Source organism: Telmatherina bonti (genome assembly GCF_933228915.1).
Source record: "Telmatherina bonti genome assembly, chromosome: 11".
Taxonomy (NCBI): Eukaryota; Metazoa; Chordata; class Actinopteri; order Atheriniformes; family Telmatherinidae; genus Telmatherina; species Telmatherina bonti.
In genome coordinates, this window is record NC_136629.1 from 29566872 (window position 1) to 29585649 (window position 18778).

At 40.6% G+C, this 18778-nt stretch overlaps 1 protein-coding gene across 2 annotated transcripts in view; it reads right to left on the reverse strand.

Moving 5' to 3' along the window:
- The window catches only part of LOC306762216 (serine/threonine-protein phosphatase 2A 55 kDa regulatory subunit B delta isoform), a gene marked incomplete at its 3' end in the record, with an annotated part of 113709 nt that extends 95454 nt beyond the window's left edge, over positions 1 to 18255 (reverse strand). The window contains exons 1-2 of one of the 2 annotated variants that reach the window (XM_079248642.1): positions 18169 to 18255; positions 15519 to 15664 (exon numbers count right to left, since the gene is read on the reverse strand). In XM_079248642.1, coding sequence (XP_079104768.1) covers positions 15519 to 15664; positions 18169 to 18186 — 164 coding nt within the window. In that variant the 5' untranslated portion in view covers positions 18187 to 18255. Of the gene's footprint in view, positions 1 to 15518; positions 15668 to 18168 lie in introns of both variants that reach the window. The other variant, XM_079248641.1, reaches the window with a different exon arrangement.
- Positions 18256 to 18778: the final 523 nt, after the last annotated feature.

Sequence of the window (18778 nt, forward strand, 5' to 3'; positions counted from 1 at the left end):
AAATGGCTGGAGAAAGATTAAACAAGCAAGCCTAAAACACTTCGATCATTGTGAATTCAGAACAAGAAGAGTGGCAATGGTTGGAGTGAAACACAGCAATTATTTCTTTTAAAACATTCTTAATGTTGCCCTCATTTTGTTCTTCTCAGATTCTACACAAAAAAGAAAAACATCACAGTTGCTGCTACATTGTGACTGTATCTCCAATTTAACCAAGTTGTACACTGAATTGATGGATGTGTCTCTTGCCTTTCATATGAAAGTTGGACATGAAGCGTGTTTCAGTTTCAAATCCATCATTAAACCCGCTCCCATATCAACAGCAATAAAACTTTCCGAGCCCCAGATTAACCTTGCAGGCAGAGAAATACTGCTCGTGTATTCGGATCAATACTGTTCCCCGGGTTTGGAGGGAGAGCAGGGTACCCTCAAGGCCTTCGGATCTACCTCTTCACTTGAGGGGGAAAAGAGCACTACACCAGGCTTATCAATACTCAAATCCTGGTGAAGAAGAAGTGCCACAGAGAGGCGAGGATCGATTGAGCACACTGAGCTTTTCACAGCTGAAGCCCGAGTGGAGCAGTGCTACTGACAAGTAATTGACACTGACAATCTGACTCTGGATCTGAATCAGGAGCTGAGGGCTCAGGCTCCCAGGCTCCCTGACGAAAGGAAAGAAATGTCTGTAAAACATGAGACTGAGCAGTATTATACAGCCATCTAGCAGCATTGCCACTGGCTAGTGTAATGTATAAAGTATATTGATGATTTCGTGCATTGTATAAAAATCACACAAAAAAATCATTTGCATGGTTTGTTTGCATCTTTCTCTGATATAAGTTAATTACCGTCACTATAAATTACCTTTTTATTATTCTATAACAGAGGTAAAACACAGAACTCAGACGTGGATGTGCGTATGTTATTTTATAGCTCATATGAGGGGGATCTCACAAACTGGAAATGCTGCACAAAAAATGCTCTCTGCCTTTGCTGAGCACACCGGTGGTGCCCATAGCACTACATGGGCAGAGTTAAACAGGCTTTGATCAAAGGGTCTGATCAAAAGAAGACACACCACTTGCCCTCTAGCCCTCCATTTTGTACACAGTGATTTCATGGGCAAAATGATGCGGACCAGGTTTCCTACAAGAATCGGAGATTTGCAGTGAATGTCTACAGTAAAGACATAAGGGAACAGGAACAAAAAGTGTGGGCTTATAATCATGCTGTAGGTAGAGTTTTACTCCTCAGCTGATCTCAGGGGGAGGCGTTGATTTCACCATTGCACATGTTAGAACACACCTACAGTTCAGATTAAATATCCTGCAAAGGGGGAACTTTTAATAAATGTATTTTCTGGAAGACTCTACTGGTGGACACAACTAGATTTCCGTACTTAATAAAAAAACAAACAAAAAAACAAAACAAAAAACAAGTGAAACATCATAAAAAGGACAAAAAATAATCTGAAAATACATTATCATCTTTTACAGTATCAATCAAAACCCCATGACAATGAATAAGTAATTTTTTTTAACAATCATATGGATTACAAATCACTGGATGAATATATTTAGCTTTTAAATTAAGATGACACTATTGCATTAAATATTGATTAACCTGTTTACATCTAATATAATGGCCTGTTGTTTCTCATTATATGAATTACATTTCAGAATTTTTAAGGCAAACATGATCATTTAATCATTATTTAAGACGATTATGCTCTTAATTAATAATTGTGCAACTAAACAGCATTATCATTTTCATTTTTATTTTCATCAACCAACAGTCAAAAACTAATTAATTAAAATCAGTAAAACAGTTTCAAAAGTGTGGCAATCCACTTTCATGCCAAACACCTCTTGATCAATTAACTATTCATTCCAGCTCTATATTTAACTCCACATGTGACATAACAGTGTCTCCAGAAACTATGATAATCATCCTTTGACTATATGAAGCCTTCTAAAAAAAGAATTATTCTCCGTGTTTGATTAAATAAAGTAAGTAAAGGCAAGACTGACGCCTGTCAATCAGTGTCTGCCACACTCACCGGGTTCCTCCTCATGGCTCCTCCCACCGCCCGCACCGCTCTGGGGTTTCCCACCATTTCAGCGAGGCGTTTGTAGGAAACCGTCTCTCCAAACTTCACATCCCTCAGAAGTACCTGTAACACGCGGCTGGTGAACGCATCTTTGTTGCAGCGCAGAGGACAGAGAGGAAGAGCAACAGCCGGTGGAAGAGAGCAGAGGAAGAAAATACTTAATCAATCAAACTCAGATGGCCGACTGCGAGCCGCGATGACATGAGATGCTTTAAACAGGACTATGGTCGTTTCAGAGCTTCAACATTTGAGACATTATATCATTTTTTTTTAAAAAAACACTTCTCGCAATGCATGTTGCCCACACACTACAATGTTCATCCTTGTTCTTCATCTTTATTCTACACAATTCCCCTCTAATACCTAAAAACACAGAAGTCCCCCAATATGACCTTAGAACCAATATTAACATGCTACACAAGCTGATGTGAGAAAATTATTCCTATGGCAGAAAAATCTAGGTTATGCTTCGGAAAGGTCACAGCTAAAATTAAAAAAGTTCGCTCCTTCATTTAAAAGGATTAAGAGAGGCCAAAAAGACTGCAAATCTGCTCCAGATTTTTAATAATAATAATTTGAATGTTGCATACCATTTGTGGCAGTGGGATGACTTTGAGGTTAATCAGACCAATTTGTCCTTTTAATTGCTTTCTATTCAGAGTAGATTCATTATATCATCTTCGCTTAAATGGCGGAATTCTTCAAATCATCCGCAGCTTAACCGACCACATTAACGGCTTTGATTTCATTAGCACTTTAGCAGTAGCATTATCTTTTTTGGTGGATTACCAGGCGGTGACTGAGAGGCATGTTTGTCTAGCTCTGATTGCTGAAGAAAAGAGAAAAGTATTTGAAGCATCTTGAAAACCTTGAGACGCTGATGCGCTGAGCTTGTGTAGTGAGCGAAAAAACACTTTTTTTTTTTTTCCTGCACAGAGGACAAGATGGGGAACAATAGTCTCGTTATCAAGACGGGGGTGAAATTCTTCTAGTATATACATGTACTCAGTCATGAAAATTCAATTAGTGATCTCCCATTCTCTCTCATTTATATGGTCTAAGAGAGCACATGACAAGTGATCTATGTGAAATCCCTCTAAATTGGCATTGTGTGAAAACATGTCACACCCCTGTCTCTCTTCTACAGAGTGAACATCCTTTGCTCCCCAGGCTCCCTCGCTACCTTATAGTCACTCTCTGCTACACAAAGCCACGCGAACAAGGCAATTTGCCTAAACTGGGGGGAATAAGTATAAAACCTAAAGGGGATACATTTGATTGATGCACACCCATGTGAGTTCTTTGTCTTGAACAAGGCCCGTAGGTACTGTTTAATAATTTTTCAGGTAATAATCACGCTGTCAACGAGATGACGGGCTCTTACGCAGACAGCCTTAATGTTATGAGGAGATAAGATACACCCTCAAAATTTCTTTTATGCTCTTCTCTCCCTAAGAAAGCTCGGATTTGGTCTCACGATGTGTGTAGTACATGTTGATATCACTGTGGCACTGATGGATAAATGACAACCTGTCCAACTGAGGTGATGGCAAATCCCTGTTGATACAAACATTATTGACAAACAGCTAAACTCAGCATCACATCAGGAAACCTGAGCAACAAGCAGCACTGTTAACAACTTTTTCAAATCCCGACCAGCATCTTTTCCTGGATGCTTTCACATCTCCAGCAGATCTGGAACAAAAAAAAACAAAAAACGTGTCTTTGCTTTCAAGTGCCAGTACAGAGGTTAAAGAACTTTGCCCTCATCAGTGTTTGTGACAGAGACTTCATGCGGGTTGCTCAAGGTGACCAGCAATGATTTGGAGAGCAGTCCCCTAGCCCCATACTTCATAAAGAGCCTAATATGGTGTGTCTGAGGTCAGGACCCTCTTTAGATCGGGGTGCAGCGATGTCAATTGTTTAAATAAAACTTGAGGGGAACCACTTACATGTTTACAGACATCCCATAATTATGTCACAGGTCATTACCGACCACCAGGCCAGGTGATAGGGTTGCAGCAAAGCCACAGATAGATTTACCTCTGGAAAAAAAAATCGAACACATCTAGTGATTATGAGGATATTGACATTATGATTGATTTGCTCATAATTTTGTATATGAGAGCAATTTCAAAGACCAAAAAAAAAAAAAAAAAAAAAAAAAAAAAAAAAAAAAAAAAAAAAAGAAAACAATAAACTGATTTCCATCAGCCCTGCTAATGACAGATTTGGAGAGACGACCTCCAGCTGACAGTCACCTCTTACATGGGTCTGAGAATAAAAAAAGACAATAGTGGAAATGCAGCTACCTCATTATCCTTTGTGTCTAATGGGAGGGAAGACTTTGACTCCTAGTCAAAGTGTCTCTTGAGTCTTGAGGGATCCATACTTTTGAAGGCTGACGGGGTGCTGATGATTCTCTGATTATTCGATATTCTGAAAACGTTCATTTCCCTAATTCCTCTCCACATCACAGGGGCGAGTCCTGGTGAGTGTCTCATCTCGCCCTGCGCTGTGCACAGGGGGAGGTTCAGGCTCCTGCAGGAACACAGTCATTTGGGCTTTGAAGAGCGCCCTTCCCCCTTTGCCTGGCCCCCTCCCTGCACATTCCCTGCGCCGCTTACCGAGACTAAGATCCTCTCGTCTGTTACATATGGATGTATAATTAATGAGATAAGAATATGCATCGTTTTAAGAACCCACGTTAGCGTCTGTGTTTTTCTGAAGCAGCGAATGCAAGTGCATACACACACACACAGACAAACACATTTGAGCCAACTGAGCATAAAACCTGCATGCTCACACTATTACTTTACCCCTGTTGACCAAACTTGCGTGTGATGTTGTGCATGACAGTCAGACACTATAGAAAACTGCGCCTCACATCTCCTTTCATGTCACCTCTGTTTCTCAGGTATGTCATGACAGCTAATATGAAAAGTGGCTTGTTTTGTCAGAAATGTGTAAATAAACATGGCAACACTTCAAGTGAAGGTCACAACTCAATATTACATGACAAGTGCTGCGAGAGCGCTGTCGCGTTCAGGTTCTCCCCAAAGATAACTGTGCAAACAAAAGTTGGTTGTCACAGATTGTAATGACCTGATTAAACTTGTATTTTTCTTTTCCCAGACTGGCAGTGGCTGCATGACTTGATCGAGGAGGAATTTGTACAGCGGGATGGTGCAATCCGACCCTTAAAAATTTGTGAATTAGAAAAAAAAAAAAACTAAACTAAAAAACAAAACAAACATATATTTTCCTTCCTCAAAAGACAAATACTCTTGATGCTCATATTTAGCATGCTTGGCCTATGGTTTTGACTACTGAGAGCAATCCAAGCCTAAACCCTGTATTTACGGAGCCCCAAAACAACAGCCGAGGGAAAGAGGTGGAACACAGCACAATCACCTATTCAGATCAGGTACTAATGAAGAATTCCATCTATCCTGAAATTTAATTAAAACCCCAAAGACTTCAGATGAGATGCGATTTGAAAGAGCCTGGGGCTGGTACACAAGCACTTGGTGGCGAAGGGAATCACACTGAAAGTTGATATCGTAATTGGTCCTGATGTATTTCTGCATTGCCTTTGCGGGAGCGTGGGACTCATAGCTGTATACAGGGTCTCGATGGAGTACCTGCTCATTGAAAATGCCATCACTCAACTACTGCAGATCTGCATGAAATTAGAGAGCAACTAAGGCCTGATTGCAGGGGAAGGGAGGCTCAATTGTTAAATGCATATATTAGATTTTTTTTTTCTGTGTAGGAGCGCTTGTGGGTCTAAATTAGTTCATTTTAAAATCTTTATGTTTAAATGCAATGAAAATCTCAGAGTGACCAAGAAAATGCCTGTAATTGCTTTGAAAATGCCCCTGAATCATGACTGTGATTTTAAAAATTAGTCATCATTAATGTGTATTGGTGTTTCACCAAGACATTAATTAATTCTTCTCCCCCCCCCAAACCCCATTTTTCCTCTCAGCACACTCCCATCATTCACTTTGGAGACACAACCAGTTGAAAGGACACTAATTGTCCATTTCTGGGCCGCTTTCATTTTACTCACCCCAAGCGACTGGTCAAGCCAACAATAAGCTCATTCAAACTTTACCACCATTCACATGTTCTCGTTAAAAATAAAAAATAAAAAAAAAAGAGAAAGAAAGAAAGAAAAAAAAAAAACCAAAGCTTCCTGTCTCAAAATGTCAAGAGTGGAATTCGATCAGTTTCAAAGAATGTGCCAAGAATCATGGAAAAGCTTGCCAAGACTAACACGCGTGGTAAGAGCTGCCACAGATTACTGAACCAAGTTACAGCTCTGTGTTCTGTTCTCTCTCTGCCGCTCACACACCACCCACTTTTCCTTCACTCTCCCTCTCAGCCATAAAATACTTCATTATAACACAGTGAGCCAGTGAGTGTAAGTGATGTAACTGACAATTAAGAGTGAAAGCCTGATCCCAGTCATGGCTCTGCAAATATTTATCCATGACAGACCTCCTTGCAGGGCGGGGTGGTGAAAGGCAGGGAGCGGGAGACTCCCAGTGGTCTGCGGCTCACTGAAGTACGCCTGGAGCCATTCAACGCAGAGCTGCAACTCGGGGCTCGTTTCTGCCGGGCTATCGTTGACCACACAGCTCATGGGGGCCTCGCTGCTCCTGTGAGGGATGTAAGGCGGGATGGGGAGGTAAGATGGGGATCAGAGGAGCAATCATAATATCCAGTTCTTGGTTGAACAGTGCTAAAATATGTCACAAGAGTGTAATAACACATGACACAGATGCAGGATGACATAATTTGTAGAGTGAAACTTTAGTTGTTAATGGAGACGTGTTTAAAAGCTAACGTTACATATGTCGAGGTTGCTCCTGCCACTGGAATTTGACAAATGTCAGGAGATTCAACCCCAAAAATGTAAAGATAGTGGATACATATGAAATGTATGGAAGTAAAAGCAGTCAAAGTAGCGCAAACGGTTCATGAGAAAGTAAAACCTGCTTTTTCCAAAAACTGAAAGAAGAAAAAAAATTCAGGGGAAAAAAAAAAAAAAAAAAAAAAAAAAAAAAAAGAGTTCTTAGAAGTCAGAAAAAGTTAAGAACACAACCGTAACAACGGCTTTAACTCTGCCTGGGTTTAGTTTATAGTTCATGACAAGAATAAATGGATTTTTTTTGGCCAGAGCCGCGCTGGCCAGCATAGCACTGCACTTGGACGTGCATCTTAGCATGAGTAGATGCTTGGAGGAATTTGCCGATGGTTGAGTTGGCATCACTTAACAGCTGAGTTTCTCTCTGCTGCTGACCACCCCCCAGGTCAATGCAAGCAGGCTGACCCATATTTGACACTTAAAGACCCTATTGGGAAGGTCCTCTCTTAGCATGTGCATTACTCCAAAGTGGACCTCAAGCTGTGTTGTGGATTCTAAAGCAGGCCGCCAATTCCATTAACTGGTGTACAGGACTTATAAATAAATAATGTCACCATTTAAGTGCTCTTTTTTTTTTTTGTTTTCCCAAAATTGGCTTATCCTGTATGGTATTAATAATAGACATTTGCTTTGTTAAACACAAAGACTGTCTCTCTGCTGCCTGCCGTAACAACATGGCCCTAAAGTGTTTTTACACTTCTGCAGGTCACAGTTTGAGCAACGTTTTATATTGGACATGTGAAGCTGAGGTTTACTGGAGTGTTATGACTGAGCAGGTCAGTTTTCAGAGAACTGCTCTGCCTGCTAGTTTGTGGCTGTGTGATGAAAATCTCCTGGGTGCAGTTTAACAGTGGGTGTAAATACAGTAAAAGGTGTAAATACTCTCATTTCTAAATAAACCACACAGCAGTTTATAGTTGAGTGGTGAAAACTCGGAAACCCACCAGCGGGCTCTGTGCTGAGACCCACTCAAACAATGGCCATGGCTCATGGCAATCTCTGTCGGCATGGGTGAGTGCCCAGCCAGCCCCTACTTGTCATTGTCTCTCCTTTCTATTGCACCCCTCCTCCTCCTCCACCAGCTCTCCCTCCTCATTTCCCCCCTCTCTATTTCTCTATCCTCCCACTCCAGCTCTTTTTGGCTCCCCACCACCTATACACCCCGACTCACACCCACCACCCCCTTCCCGGTCTCTCTTTCTCTCAACAAGGATCTTCAGGCCACCGTTCCCTTTCTAAAACCCCCCCCCCCCCCAGACCCCCCAAACTCGCATCCACCCACCACCACCTCCTCTACCCCCCCTCTTCTCTCTGAGAGGATGTTCCAGCCGCTGCACACTGACAGCTCGGGGATATTGTGTGTGGAAATGTTCCTGTTGGACCCGCAGGCCCTTACAATCTACCGGACAAAGGCTAGTGCACCTTTGCTTAAGGCTCGGCACCTTTGACCTCCTGCTCGCACTTCAGACTTGTCACCGTGGCTAATTCTCTTCTCCCCCTTTTGCCGGCGGATGAGTCCGCTTTAAAAGATGTTTGAGTGATTCAACATTGACAGTGGTAAAAGTTAATGTGATGCAGGACATGCTATGGCTGGTAAACAACAGCAAAATAAAAAAAAACAGGAACAACATCAGTGGAGCTGAAGTCTGTCACCTCTTGGTGCAATGGGGGATTGTTTTTAAAGACCATGTGGGCAGTGAGGATGTAGCTGCTGCTACATTTCCAGTCGCTTCAGTGAGTCATGCAGCATCATATGTTCTTTATAGAGTCCAGACTGGCACATTAGAAACTATGGCCTTCAAATGAGAGATTAGAGATGTGTAATAAATGTCGTACTAATTACAAAGAAACCCTCGAAGGAGTAGCAATCTGTATATTGTCTTAAAGTAACTGCTATCCCCTGCATGGCAATCAAAAATCATAATTAGTAGTAATTATAGGGGGTACTTAAAAAACTAAGTTCATATAAACAATTCAAACTAGGTTCCAGCCAAGTTGTTCTTTTCATGACTGCATAAATCATACTTCGTGAAATGTCCTTCAGCCATTTACTATTTCATAACAGTTAAGGAAATAAGAAACTAATTCCAAACTAGCCTAGGATCTGCTGCACTTAAAAGAATATTTCCCCTGATACAAGATAGTGATTTGAGAAAATTTCTAATACTGTGCTCCTGTCACAATCAATTTCCAATTACCATAAATCATTGTTGCGTAAAGTGGGAGTCATTTGGAGTTCTACCTATTTTCCAACTCTAATATAAAGAATGAATTGAGCATTTATATAATGTTAAAGGTTATTTCATTTATCCTGGAAGAAACAATCGAAAGAGACAAAGGCAAAAAGGAAAAAAAAATGCATTCAACTTGTCAATTTCCTTTGGAATATTTGGTATCTCTAGCTGCGCAAGACTTCAGTCAGACTTTTTCTATCAGCTGTAGACGTAAGAATGAAACAGGTTAACCGCAGGATCTAATTGAAAGGAATCTGGCGAAGGGTGTAATGGCATATTGCACAAAAAGGGGAAAAACTCAGAACTCAAGCCTCCATCCTGTGAAGCGTGATGGCGCTCATCCTGACTCGATCGGCTGTCACTTTTGACACAGCCTGCCAGAGTTCTCCTTCACCGATCATGGGTAACATGGCGGGTCAGAGAATGAAATAGAAAAGGCCAAGAGCAGTCCAATATTTTCCTCAGCCTTATAGCGGCAGATACTTAACTCAGAGATGTCAAAGACTCAAGAGAGCATGAAAAAAGGCTAAAATGACTGTCTAAAAAGGGAAAAAAATACCGCATGTCTCTATGAATGTCAAGATCCTGATGGTCTCTGAGCAAAAGGCTGTGATACAATTGTAAGCCACTTGCTCAATGCAGTGCGTTCAACCATTTGAACATCATTCAGATGCCTATCTAGCTACTAAGGCACTAAAGTCAAGAGCTTTTGGAGTGGTACGCTGTAAGGAATGCTTCCTGCTCTGTTGCAAGGGTAGAGGTTTTATTCTCCGCTGTTTAAAAATAAAAACAGCTGGGCTGGAGAAACTGCTCTCCAGATATACAGCAACTCTTATTAGCAAATGTCCGCCATAGAGGCTGCAACGCTCAATCCAATACATAAAGGTAGTGGTAAAATACTGCAGAGTAGGCAACAAAGCACACAACAATTAGGTCTTCTCCCAACTGGCTAGCCACAGGAGTCAGTGAAGGCATGTATTACCAGAGCCTTAACTCTTACTCCATTATGTAGTGTATCCACACCCTGAGTCGACTCTGCAATGTTTATCTACAACAGACTACTGAGCAGTTTCAAATAGCGTTTTTAGCCTCTATTCTCAAGTGCCACAGTAAGAGATTCCAATTACCCGAATGGTAAGGAGCCAGTGAGGGAGGCACAAAGTACATTAGGGATCCCCTGTAACTGCAGGGACCTTTTAGAGCTGCAGCTGAAGAGGGCCAGGAGACTGAGGGGACAGTGACCCTGCATGGATAGCCTCTGTCAAAATTTGACCACGTCAAGCACAAAGGCATTATGGGAATCCAGTGTCACCAAGTCCTAATTACTGTCTGTGTTCAGAGCAAATTACTGCCTTGTTCCTCTGATTAGCGAGGAGGCTAATCTTCACCTGTGTACGCCAGCACTGCTGAGGGCCCTTGAGTGTTAGCACTTCGTCTTCTGTAATTTATTTTTAAATCAGTGCCCGCTCCCAAGAGTTTTGAGTGTTTTGTTGTGAACCGCTTACCATGATCCCCACCACCGCCCCCTCACCCCTAAATCCTTGACTAAATCCTTGTTTGGTGCTGCAGGAAGATAAGCAAGAACAACACTTGGGCATAATTGACTCGTACTCCTCTCCAAGATGTCAGAGTCGAATCATCTCGCTGCATATTGCCTTAGTATGTCACACACTGTACACTTCTGCATGTTGCAGATATAGAATCCAATCAAGTTCTGAAACAAACTAGCACAACCCATGCTGGAAAAACTTCCCAGTTGACAGCAGGGACAAGTGGGGGGGTAAGGAAATAAAAAAAAGAGGGAAAAAAATAGCAGGAGTTGCTTTTAACTGCGTCTCTACAATGAAAGAAAACTCTTATTCGGCTTTCAGCCTCACCCTGGAGGGTCTGCTTTAGAAACCACAACATTTGCAAATTTTTCATCAGAGCGAATGTCAGTGTCTCGTCTGTGTGGGGCGGTTTACAGGTAGTGTGTTACACAGGTGTTGGTTTACACAGGAAATGGCACATGCAGCCTGATTGGGACAGTCCCAAGAGACAGAGGCATAAACATAGAGTGCAGATGGGTCCAAGGGCCAGTGGGAGCAGCACCTTAATGAATACGCAGCTGAGTACTACACTTCATAACATGCAAAACATTATTCTAAAGCTGTAGTAAAAAATAGAACAAAAATCATCTGAATATCATTACGAAATGAATTATTCATGCCATTTCTAAAGGGACTACGTCAAAAAGTCTCCCCTCTGCTTTATTGATGATTTCATTCAATATCTCAGAAGGTTGCCGTTTGCATGACGAAGCGTTTTAGTTCCTTAATGTAAGCAGTTTATTTAACACACGCGCCTTTAAATATCCATCTATCTGGGGGAAAAAAAAAAAAATTAAAGTAATAAAAAATTGACTAAATATAACAGATCCGGGGAGAGAAACACTGACAGAAGAGAGAAACTACAGCGGAAAAGAAGTTGTTGTTATGGTTCCCGGTGTGTGAGCACATCATGTAAACAGGCCCCAACCAGGGAGCACATTTACCATACTGCTATTCAGTGTGAACCAGGACATTGATTCACAACACTACACGAGTGTGAGAAAAACGATAAATGCATCACCTAAGATATTTCACACTAGCGTTGGTAGTGTGTAAAAGCTGTTGTGACAGCTTGGGTATTAGGGCTAGATAGATGGAAAATGTCTGGCTGCTTATGAATGCCAATGTGAATGGGGTGACGGGTTTGACACAAAAACACTCCACCTCAGAACAATTAGGCTGTTCTCAGGCCCCATCCAGTGTTGTCAGTGATAATGGAAAGCTGTGAGGATAACTGGTGATAAATAGACTTTAACACCCTCCTCTTTAAGAGCAATGCAGTCCTGCAGTCCTCTCATATGCTTAACTAATCATGACCATGGCCAGCAAATTCATACAAAAGACTAATTACTGTTGTACTTCACTTCAGTCTCAAAGGCCTCCTATATAAGGACTTGGGGGTTCTCTTGCCTCTTTTCTCCGCTTGATGGATATTTTTTTTTTTTTTACAAGTAGGCCTCATGCTAGACAAAAGCATTTAAAAATTGGTGATTGCTTTCATCCGCTTTAATTACATTCAGAAATGGCATTTCTGCCACATAATACACCCCTATTGTTTCAGAATTATCTGGCTTGGGGAGTAAAATCTACAATATTTGACGATGCTCCCGAGTTAAATCGCCCCTTGAAATTGAAATATGCTGGCGAAATGCAAAATAAAAAGCCAGCCTTTGCAGCTGATATACTGGAAGCTCCTTGGCTTTCTGCAGAATGCTATTATTATGCATATCCAGGTAGAAAGTTAATTAACCCAAAGCTTAAGCTAATTATGGTAGCAGAATGCTATCAACCAAACGCTTTCAGTCAGACAGCTGTCCAGAATTTCATTTGCTAATCATTTGTCTTTTGCCGGAGCATATGGTACATTTCCCCGCTATCACAGCAACAACAAACAGATGAAAATCATTAACTAAAAACAATGTGCAATGTGAAAAATCAGACACAGATTTATAAGGCTTTGTGTCGGAGAAAAAAAGGAGGATTTATGGCCTGGGAAGTGTAATGATAATTTTGGTCTCAGCCACTTAGGATTTTAGGCAGATCACATGACCTGAGTGTGCTGGGAATTCAGATGCACAAATATATTGTTTATATCTATATGCAAATGAGTGTTTTATCCGTGTAAAATTAATTACAATTTTCTATAGAAGCGTATGCAAAGAGCGTGTTCTTAACCATTTTTAGCTTCTACCACTTTTTTGTGCCTGTTTTTCCAACACAATATTTTTTATGTTGTTAAAAGTAGAACTCCCTGAGCTCAGAATTAAATCAATTATTTTCCAAGAAATGCTTCGTGCATTATTTTTCTTTTCTTTCCATAAAAACACATCATACTGGCTGTTAAAGGGTGATTGATATCAGCATTGCCTTGCGACATTATCAGGCAATAAAGGCTACTCAGGTTCTAATGCAACATGTCATACGCAGGCTGCTGCAGTACATTTCTATTGAGGACCTCACAAGCTAAATTGCTTTTTTCCCGCTCCCCCACATCTCAGCCAGCTTGACAGACAAATTGATCAAAGCATTGTAAAATAATATGCTCACAAAATGTCTCGGGGCAGGAGTCCAGCCCTTTTTTTTTCATTTTTCACCCTAATAAAAAACTGCTCTATGATTTCCTCTGTATTATGTGTCTGTGCTCTGTGTGAAAGAGGCAAGAAGCATCATATTTCAGATAACAGTAATCTCCTGTAAACAAAATGCATATCATTTTTCTGTGAATGCTGAGGCCATACTAAAAACTAAAGAGGGTAAAAGCTGGGTAACAGGGAGGCTGGTGCACAGGGCCCCAACAGGGGTTGTTGAGATGTAATGAATTTGTTCATCTGATGGTGCCTTCAGGGCTGTCGTTAGACTGGCAGAGGAGGTTGATTTCAGGAAATGTTCCTAAGATCAGTTAGGAAGCAAAAGGGGCTTGAGACGTTTCTATTAGAAAGAGTTGACGGTCATGGTGTGTAAGCAATACTTCAAGGCCGTTTATGTAGCTATAATGGCATTTATCAATAACTATCTATCAATGCCACAAATGCTTTTTGTTGCAGTTCCAGCCACTCAGCACCAGCCAATAGTGAGTCGAAAAAAACATTGAAAGCAAACACTGTCATGTAAGCCTTTAAAGCTGTGGCTCGCTAACAAATATCTTCTGAACCCCCCCCCGCCTTTATTTTATGCATGGATGTTATCTATTTCCCTTATCCAAAATACGCTCTTAGAGATCATTTATCACAGTGACTTCCTAAGCCTGCACCACACCACATCCAAAGCTGGAAAGAGCCTTGTTTAGTATGTCATAAATAAATCAATGGAAATGCCTGATCTGAACTATTACTGCTACAGCAAGGCTTTTCTGAGATCTACATGTAAAGCCCGTTGCAAAGATAAGCCTGTATTTTGTCACTTTATCTCGCCTTCCTTAATGCCTGTTTACATTGAATTACTCCGCATATCGGAGGTGGCTCTAGTTCCCCTCTCCTGTGACAATAACATCATATTCAACTGGTTGTGATAAAATCTTAACATTTTCCTAATGATTTCTTGCTCACACCTTAGAGAACACACAGACAGCGATGTGATCGAAGCTCCACTTATGACCGACGTGGCAAATGATATTAAACTGAGAAATGATCTAGTGATGCGAATCATTAAATTCATTTGCATATTCCTACTGAACCTGAACACACAAATTAAACCCCTTTTGCTAGGAGATGGGAAAAAGGTGCTTGCGCATGGTTACAGGACATCTTCCATAATCAAAATTCCATATTATTAATTTTCTGACTTCAACTCATTAACAACAAGTGGAATGTTTTTCCTGCTTGATGAATTTTAGGAAATGGCAGACAGTCGAAAAGGAAACACGTGTTGAGGTATAATATACAAGGTCATTAATGGGTTTCCATAAATTAGAATTTAAACATACATTTTGGAAAGGGTAACTTCTTATCCGGGTGCATGTGAGATGGTTTAATTTCCCAAATCATTCAAGTTTATCAAATGCGAATCTGTGATACTTGGGCATTTAATTTCAATCTAATCAAAACTAATCCGAGATGTCGGATGTGGACCTGTAAAACGAAGGAATAAGTACTTATTAACTCTGGCTTTAATCAGTTTCAGTCGCTTCAGTAAGGCTGTCTTCATCCTGACAATTTTGAGGGATGGGCAGGCCATGAAATGCAACCATATATTACATTACTGAGTGCCAGTTGATGCTAAATTACTCCATGCAAATTGAAGGAAAAATAAAAAACAAACAAACAAACAAACAAAAGAAAAAAAAAATAAAAGGACACAACAGTCCTTGCTCCCCTTGGCCTCAGCTGACCTCCTAGACATCACTTCTAATCAACTCCCTTGAGGGTAATAAACAAGTTATTTTTCTGAAATTTCAAATATACTGCAGGAAGAATCACAACCGCATGCCATCAGAAATCTAATTTCAAGCCCAACTGTATTCTAGTGCCCCTCATATTTCTAGTGCCTGCTCATATTTGCGCAACTTTCTCCAGGATATTTCTTGTGGGATCTACAAAAATGCCCTGCTTCCAATGAGGAATGGTGGCACTCCATCACAGGAGTGGATTCTGTCTGCCTGTAAATTTCACACCTTTGTTTATCACGTCACCAGCCCGGCTGTTGTACAGTACCTTTCAGCAGGTGCGACATCCATTAGGATCTGGATGGTGTGCACACCATTCTCACATCCACTGACTTGGATCGTCCCCAGGGGGCTCAGCAATGAGATGGTCTTCTGAGTGCACTGGCTCTCCTTCTGCTTCTTCATCCTGCTGCCCTGCTGAGGAAGTACAAATTACTGTGTTCATTGACATATTCATGTGGCAACTTTAGCAATTTCCCACACATATTTGCATTGAATGATCTATTGAAAAGCAAGCACGCCACCAAAAGAAGATGACTAACGTATTTGAACACCTAGCCCCCAAACAATGTCATGATGTGACTTGAACCCGACATTACTCTCAAATATTTCTTTTGTGCATGGGAAAGAATCCGCCTATCTAACCAATAAATCGCCCATTTTTTCCCCTCTTTCTGTTCTATATATCACATAAATGAGAAAAACAATGCAGTCTGTTCCCTTGTCTGGTGGGGGATTCCCAAGATAGCTCGACATTATTTTCAATCCGTCATTTTTGGTTGATGGCCGGGATGTTTTTCTAGCATTAAATTTGTTCCTTAGGGTGCAACTCCAATGGGATTCTGGTTTCCAGCCCTTAACAACAGCAAAAACGTGCAGCTTTTCTGACGACTGAGATGGATACTGGCAATAACCAGACAGCAGTTCCTTTTTTATTTTTACTTTGAGGGAAGGAGAGATGATTGACTATGTTATATGTGAGTTTCTGAGAGATGGGGTTATAATAAATAAAGGTCACATTGATTGTAGGAGTTTCAACCAAGGAAACCTTCACTTTACAGAACCTTGATCTAAAAAGAGTAAAGGGTAAAACTACAGCACCAAAAAAAAAAAAAAAAAAACCCCAAAAAAAACTTCTAATACATACAATCAACATTGGTAAATTTATTTGATCAATCAAATCTTGTGACTTTTGTAGAGCTGTAAAAGGGGACTATTTTCTTTGTTTTTATCTTTTCATTAAGCAGATATTATATTTGAATTTAATCGGAATAGCAGAGGAACGACACAGTGTTCCTGTGTTGTTTTCGAATCAAACGCAAACAGAAAAAGGGCCATGAGAAAAACGCACCAACAAATGTTTAGATGCAAAAAGCCATTACTAGAAAATAAATAAATGGAGCCTTTGTTTACCAAAATCACTTAAAAGAACATCAAAGTATTACTGTATTTTCCAGTGAATGAATAAGTGATTAATTCTTGTAAGTCTTGCATATCTATAGACTTAAAAGCTTGTGATAGTGAACTTTGCAGTATAGATATTTCAAATAGTTAGCAAACATATAAAAGTTTTTTTTTTGTTTTATCAGCCAGCTTTATGGTTCCCAGCAGCCAAACTTTTAGCACTGCAGTCTTGTGTAGTAACTTTTTAATCAAACAGCCAACAAATGTAAAAAGCATTTAATCATTTTGTTGTAACCGGCAAAAACTGTAAAAAATTAATCCTTTTATATCCTCCAGAAAAAAGTGCAAACCCTGTGTTCTACCTTCTCAAAAGTGACTGTTTTCTTCTTTTCTTTGTCTTAAGGGATAGTAAACTGAATTTGGGAGAGCTATGCACTGTTAGTCAGACGGCAAAAACAATTGGGAGATGTCATTTTGAGCCTCAAGATATTTTGATGGACATTTCCCCTTGCTTTCTCATAACAGTCCATAATAATTAAAAAAAAAAAAAAAAAAAAAAGAAAAAAGAAAAATCATGAGCTGTAGACCTCAAGCAAAAACTAAATAAATAATATCTCACTTCTTATTCCAAACAGTACATTTAATTTCATACTGGATGTCTTTTACCCCTCCCTCCCAGCCCTACACAAACGCGCACCACCACATCTGTCATGGTATGTGATCACAAATGCGTGTGCTTCAACTTTCTTGTTTCTACTCTTGCAGCTCTCACTGTATTCATCAGGGGTTTGCCTGAACTGACAATAAAGGCGAAAAAAAATTTCTGAGCCAAACAATGGTACACTGCACTTTGGATAAGCGTTGAACACACACTGTCTGCCATTTAGCAAGCTGGTAATAAACCGATGGAAGGAAATAATGGACTTTGGCAATGATGGCCTTAGTTTAATAGTCAGCGCTCATTAAAAACAATGTTATGTTTATCATTTGCCGTTGTCGACGCGGTGCACTAGTCTGCTTAGTGAGTGCTTGAATGTTTGATGTGCACCCAGCTTTTTTCGCAGCGAGGAACAACAAACAATAAGCAGCTTGTGTTAAAAGAATCGCTGGCAGGATCCTCGCGCTCGTCAATCATTCCTCTCGTTTCTCGTTAGACTAGTTCCTGGTCAAACCTGCGTGATTAATTGAGTAGAAAGCATACCGTGACCGTGCAGGTGTGTAAATGCAACATGTGCTGTTTAAAATTCAGGAAATTCGCCCCGAAATAGGGAGGACGTTTGCTACAACCCGTAGATTTGGTATTTGTCTTGAAACCACCTAAAACTGCGCTTTTAATCACAGATATTTGTCTGACATGTCTAAAAAAGTAAGCGGAGTTTCGTGTAAGGGCCGATGCTACCCTTCATTTGAACGTAAACCTCGGATGCTCACGTGCGTGAACAATTTCTGGGGTTCATTTTATGTGAAAAGTACTTCCACAAAGTTTTACACAGTTAAATAGCATTGTAGCTTACAGCCGAGTCCTCCTTCATCCGTTCAGTGTTAGTACAGCGCCCAATCTTCCTCCCTTAGCAAAACAAATTACTCTTCCTGTTTCTCCGGGCAGCGTGGTCGAGTCGTCCAATCACGAGCAGCAAAAGTCCGCTCTCGCTCTGTAATTGGCTTGAGAAAGTCTCGGCTCCGCCCCCTACAAGGACAGACGTGATGGAAGACTTCCCTAATAGGTCTCAAGTTGGGATTTGGGGTCCTTCAGGGGGTCCCCAGAACAGCGAAGACCGGTAATGTTAGTGATTTAGATATTTGATTTGCTTGATGTTTTTACAAGAAAAATATGATAATGCATATTTTGAGCATTAATTTCAAACACTGTTATCTTTCTACTTATAGCTGAGACATTTATCCAGTTCTGTATCTCTAGTGACAGCTTCTCAGTGAGGTCTTTTGGGTCCTAGGCATAATGTTTGTGGATAAAAGACACCTATGCGGCTGCAACAACCAATAAAATCTTATGTATTACCAACTAATAAAGTCAGCATGTTATTATGAACAACACATGGGGCACTACTCAATCCTTTTATTAGAGTTTTATGCAGTCTAAAGGAGAGGGAGTTGCCTTATGTTGCC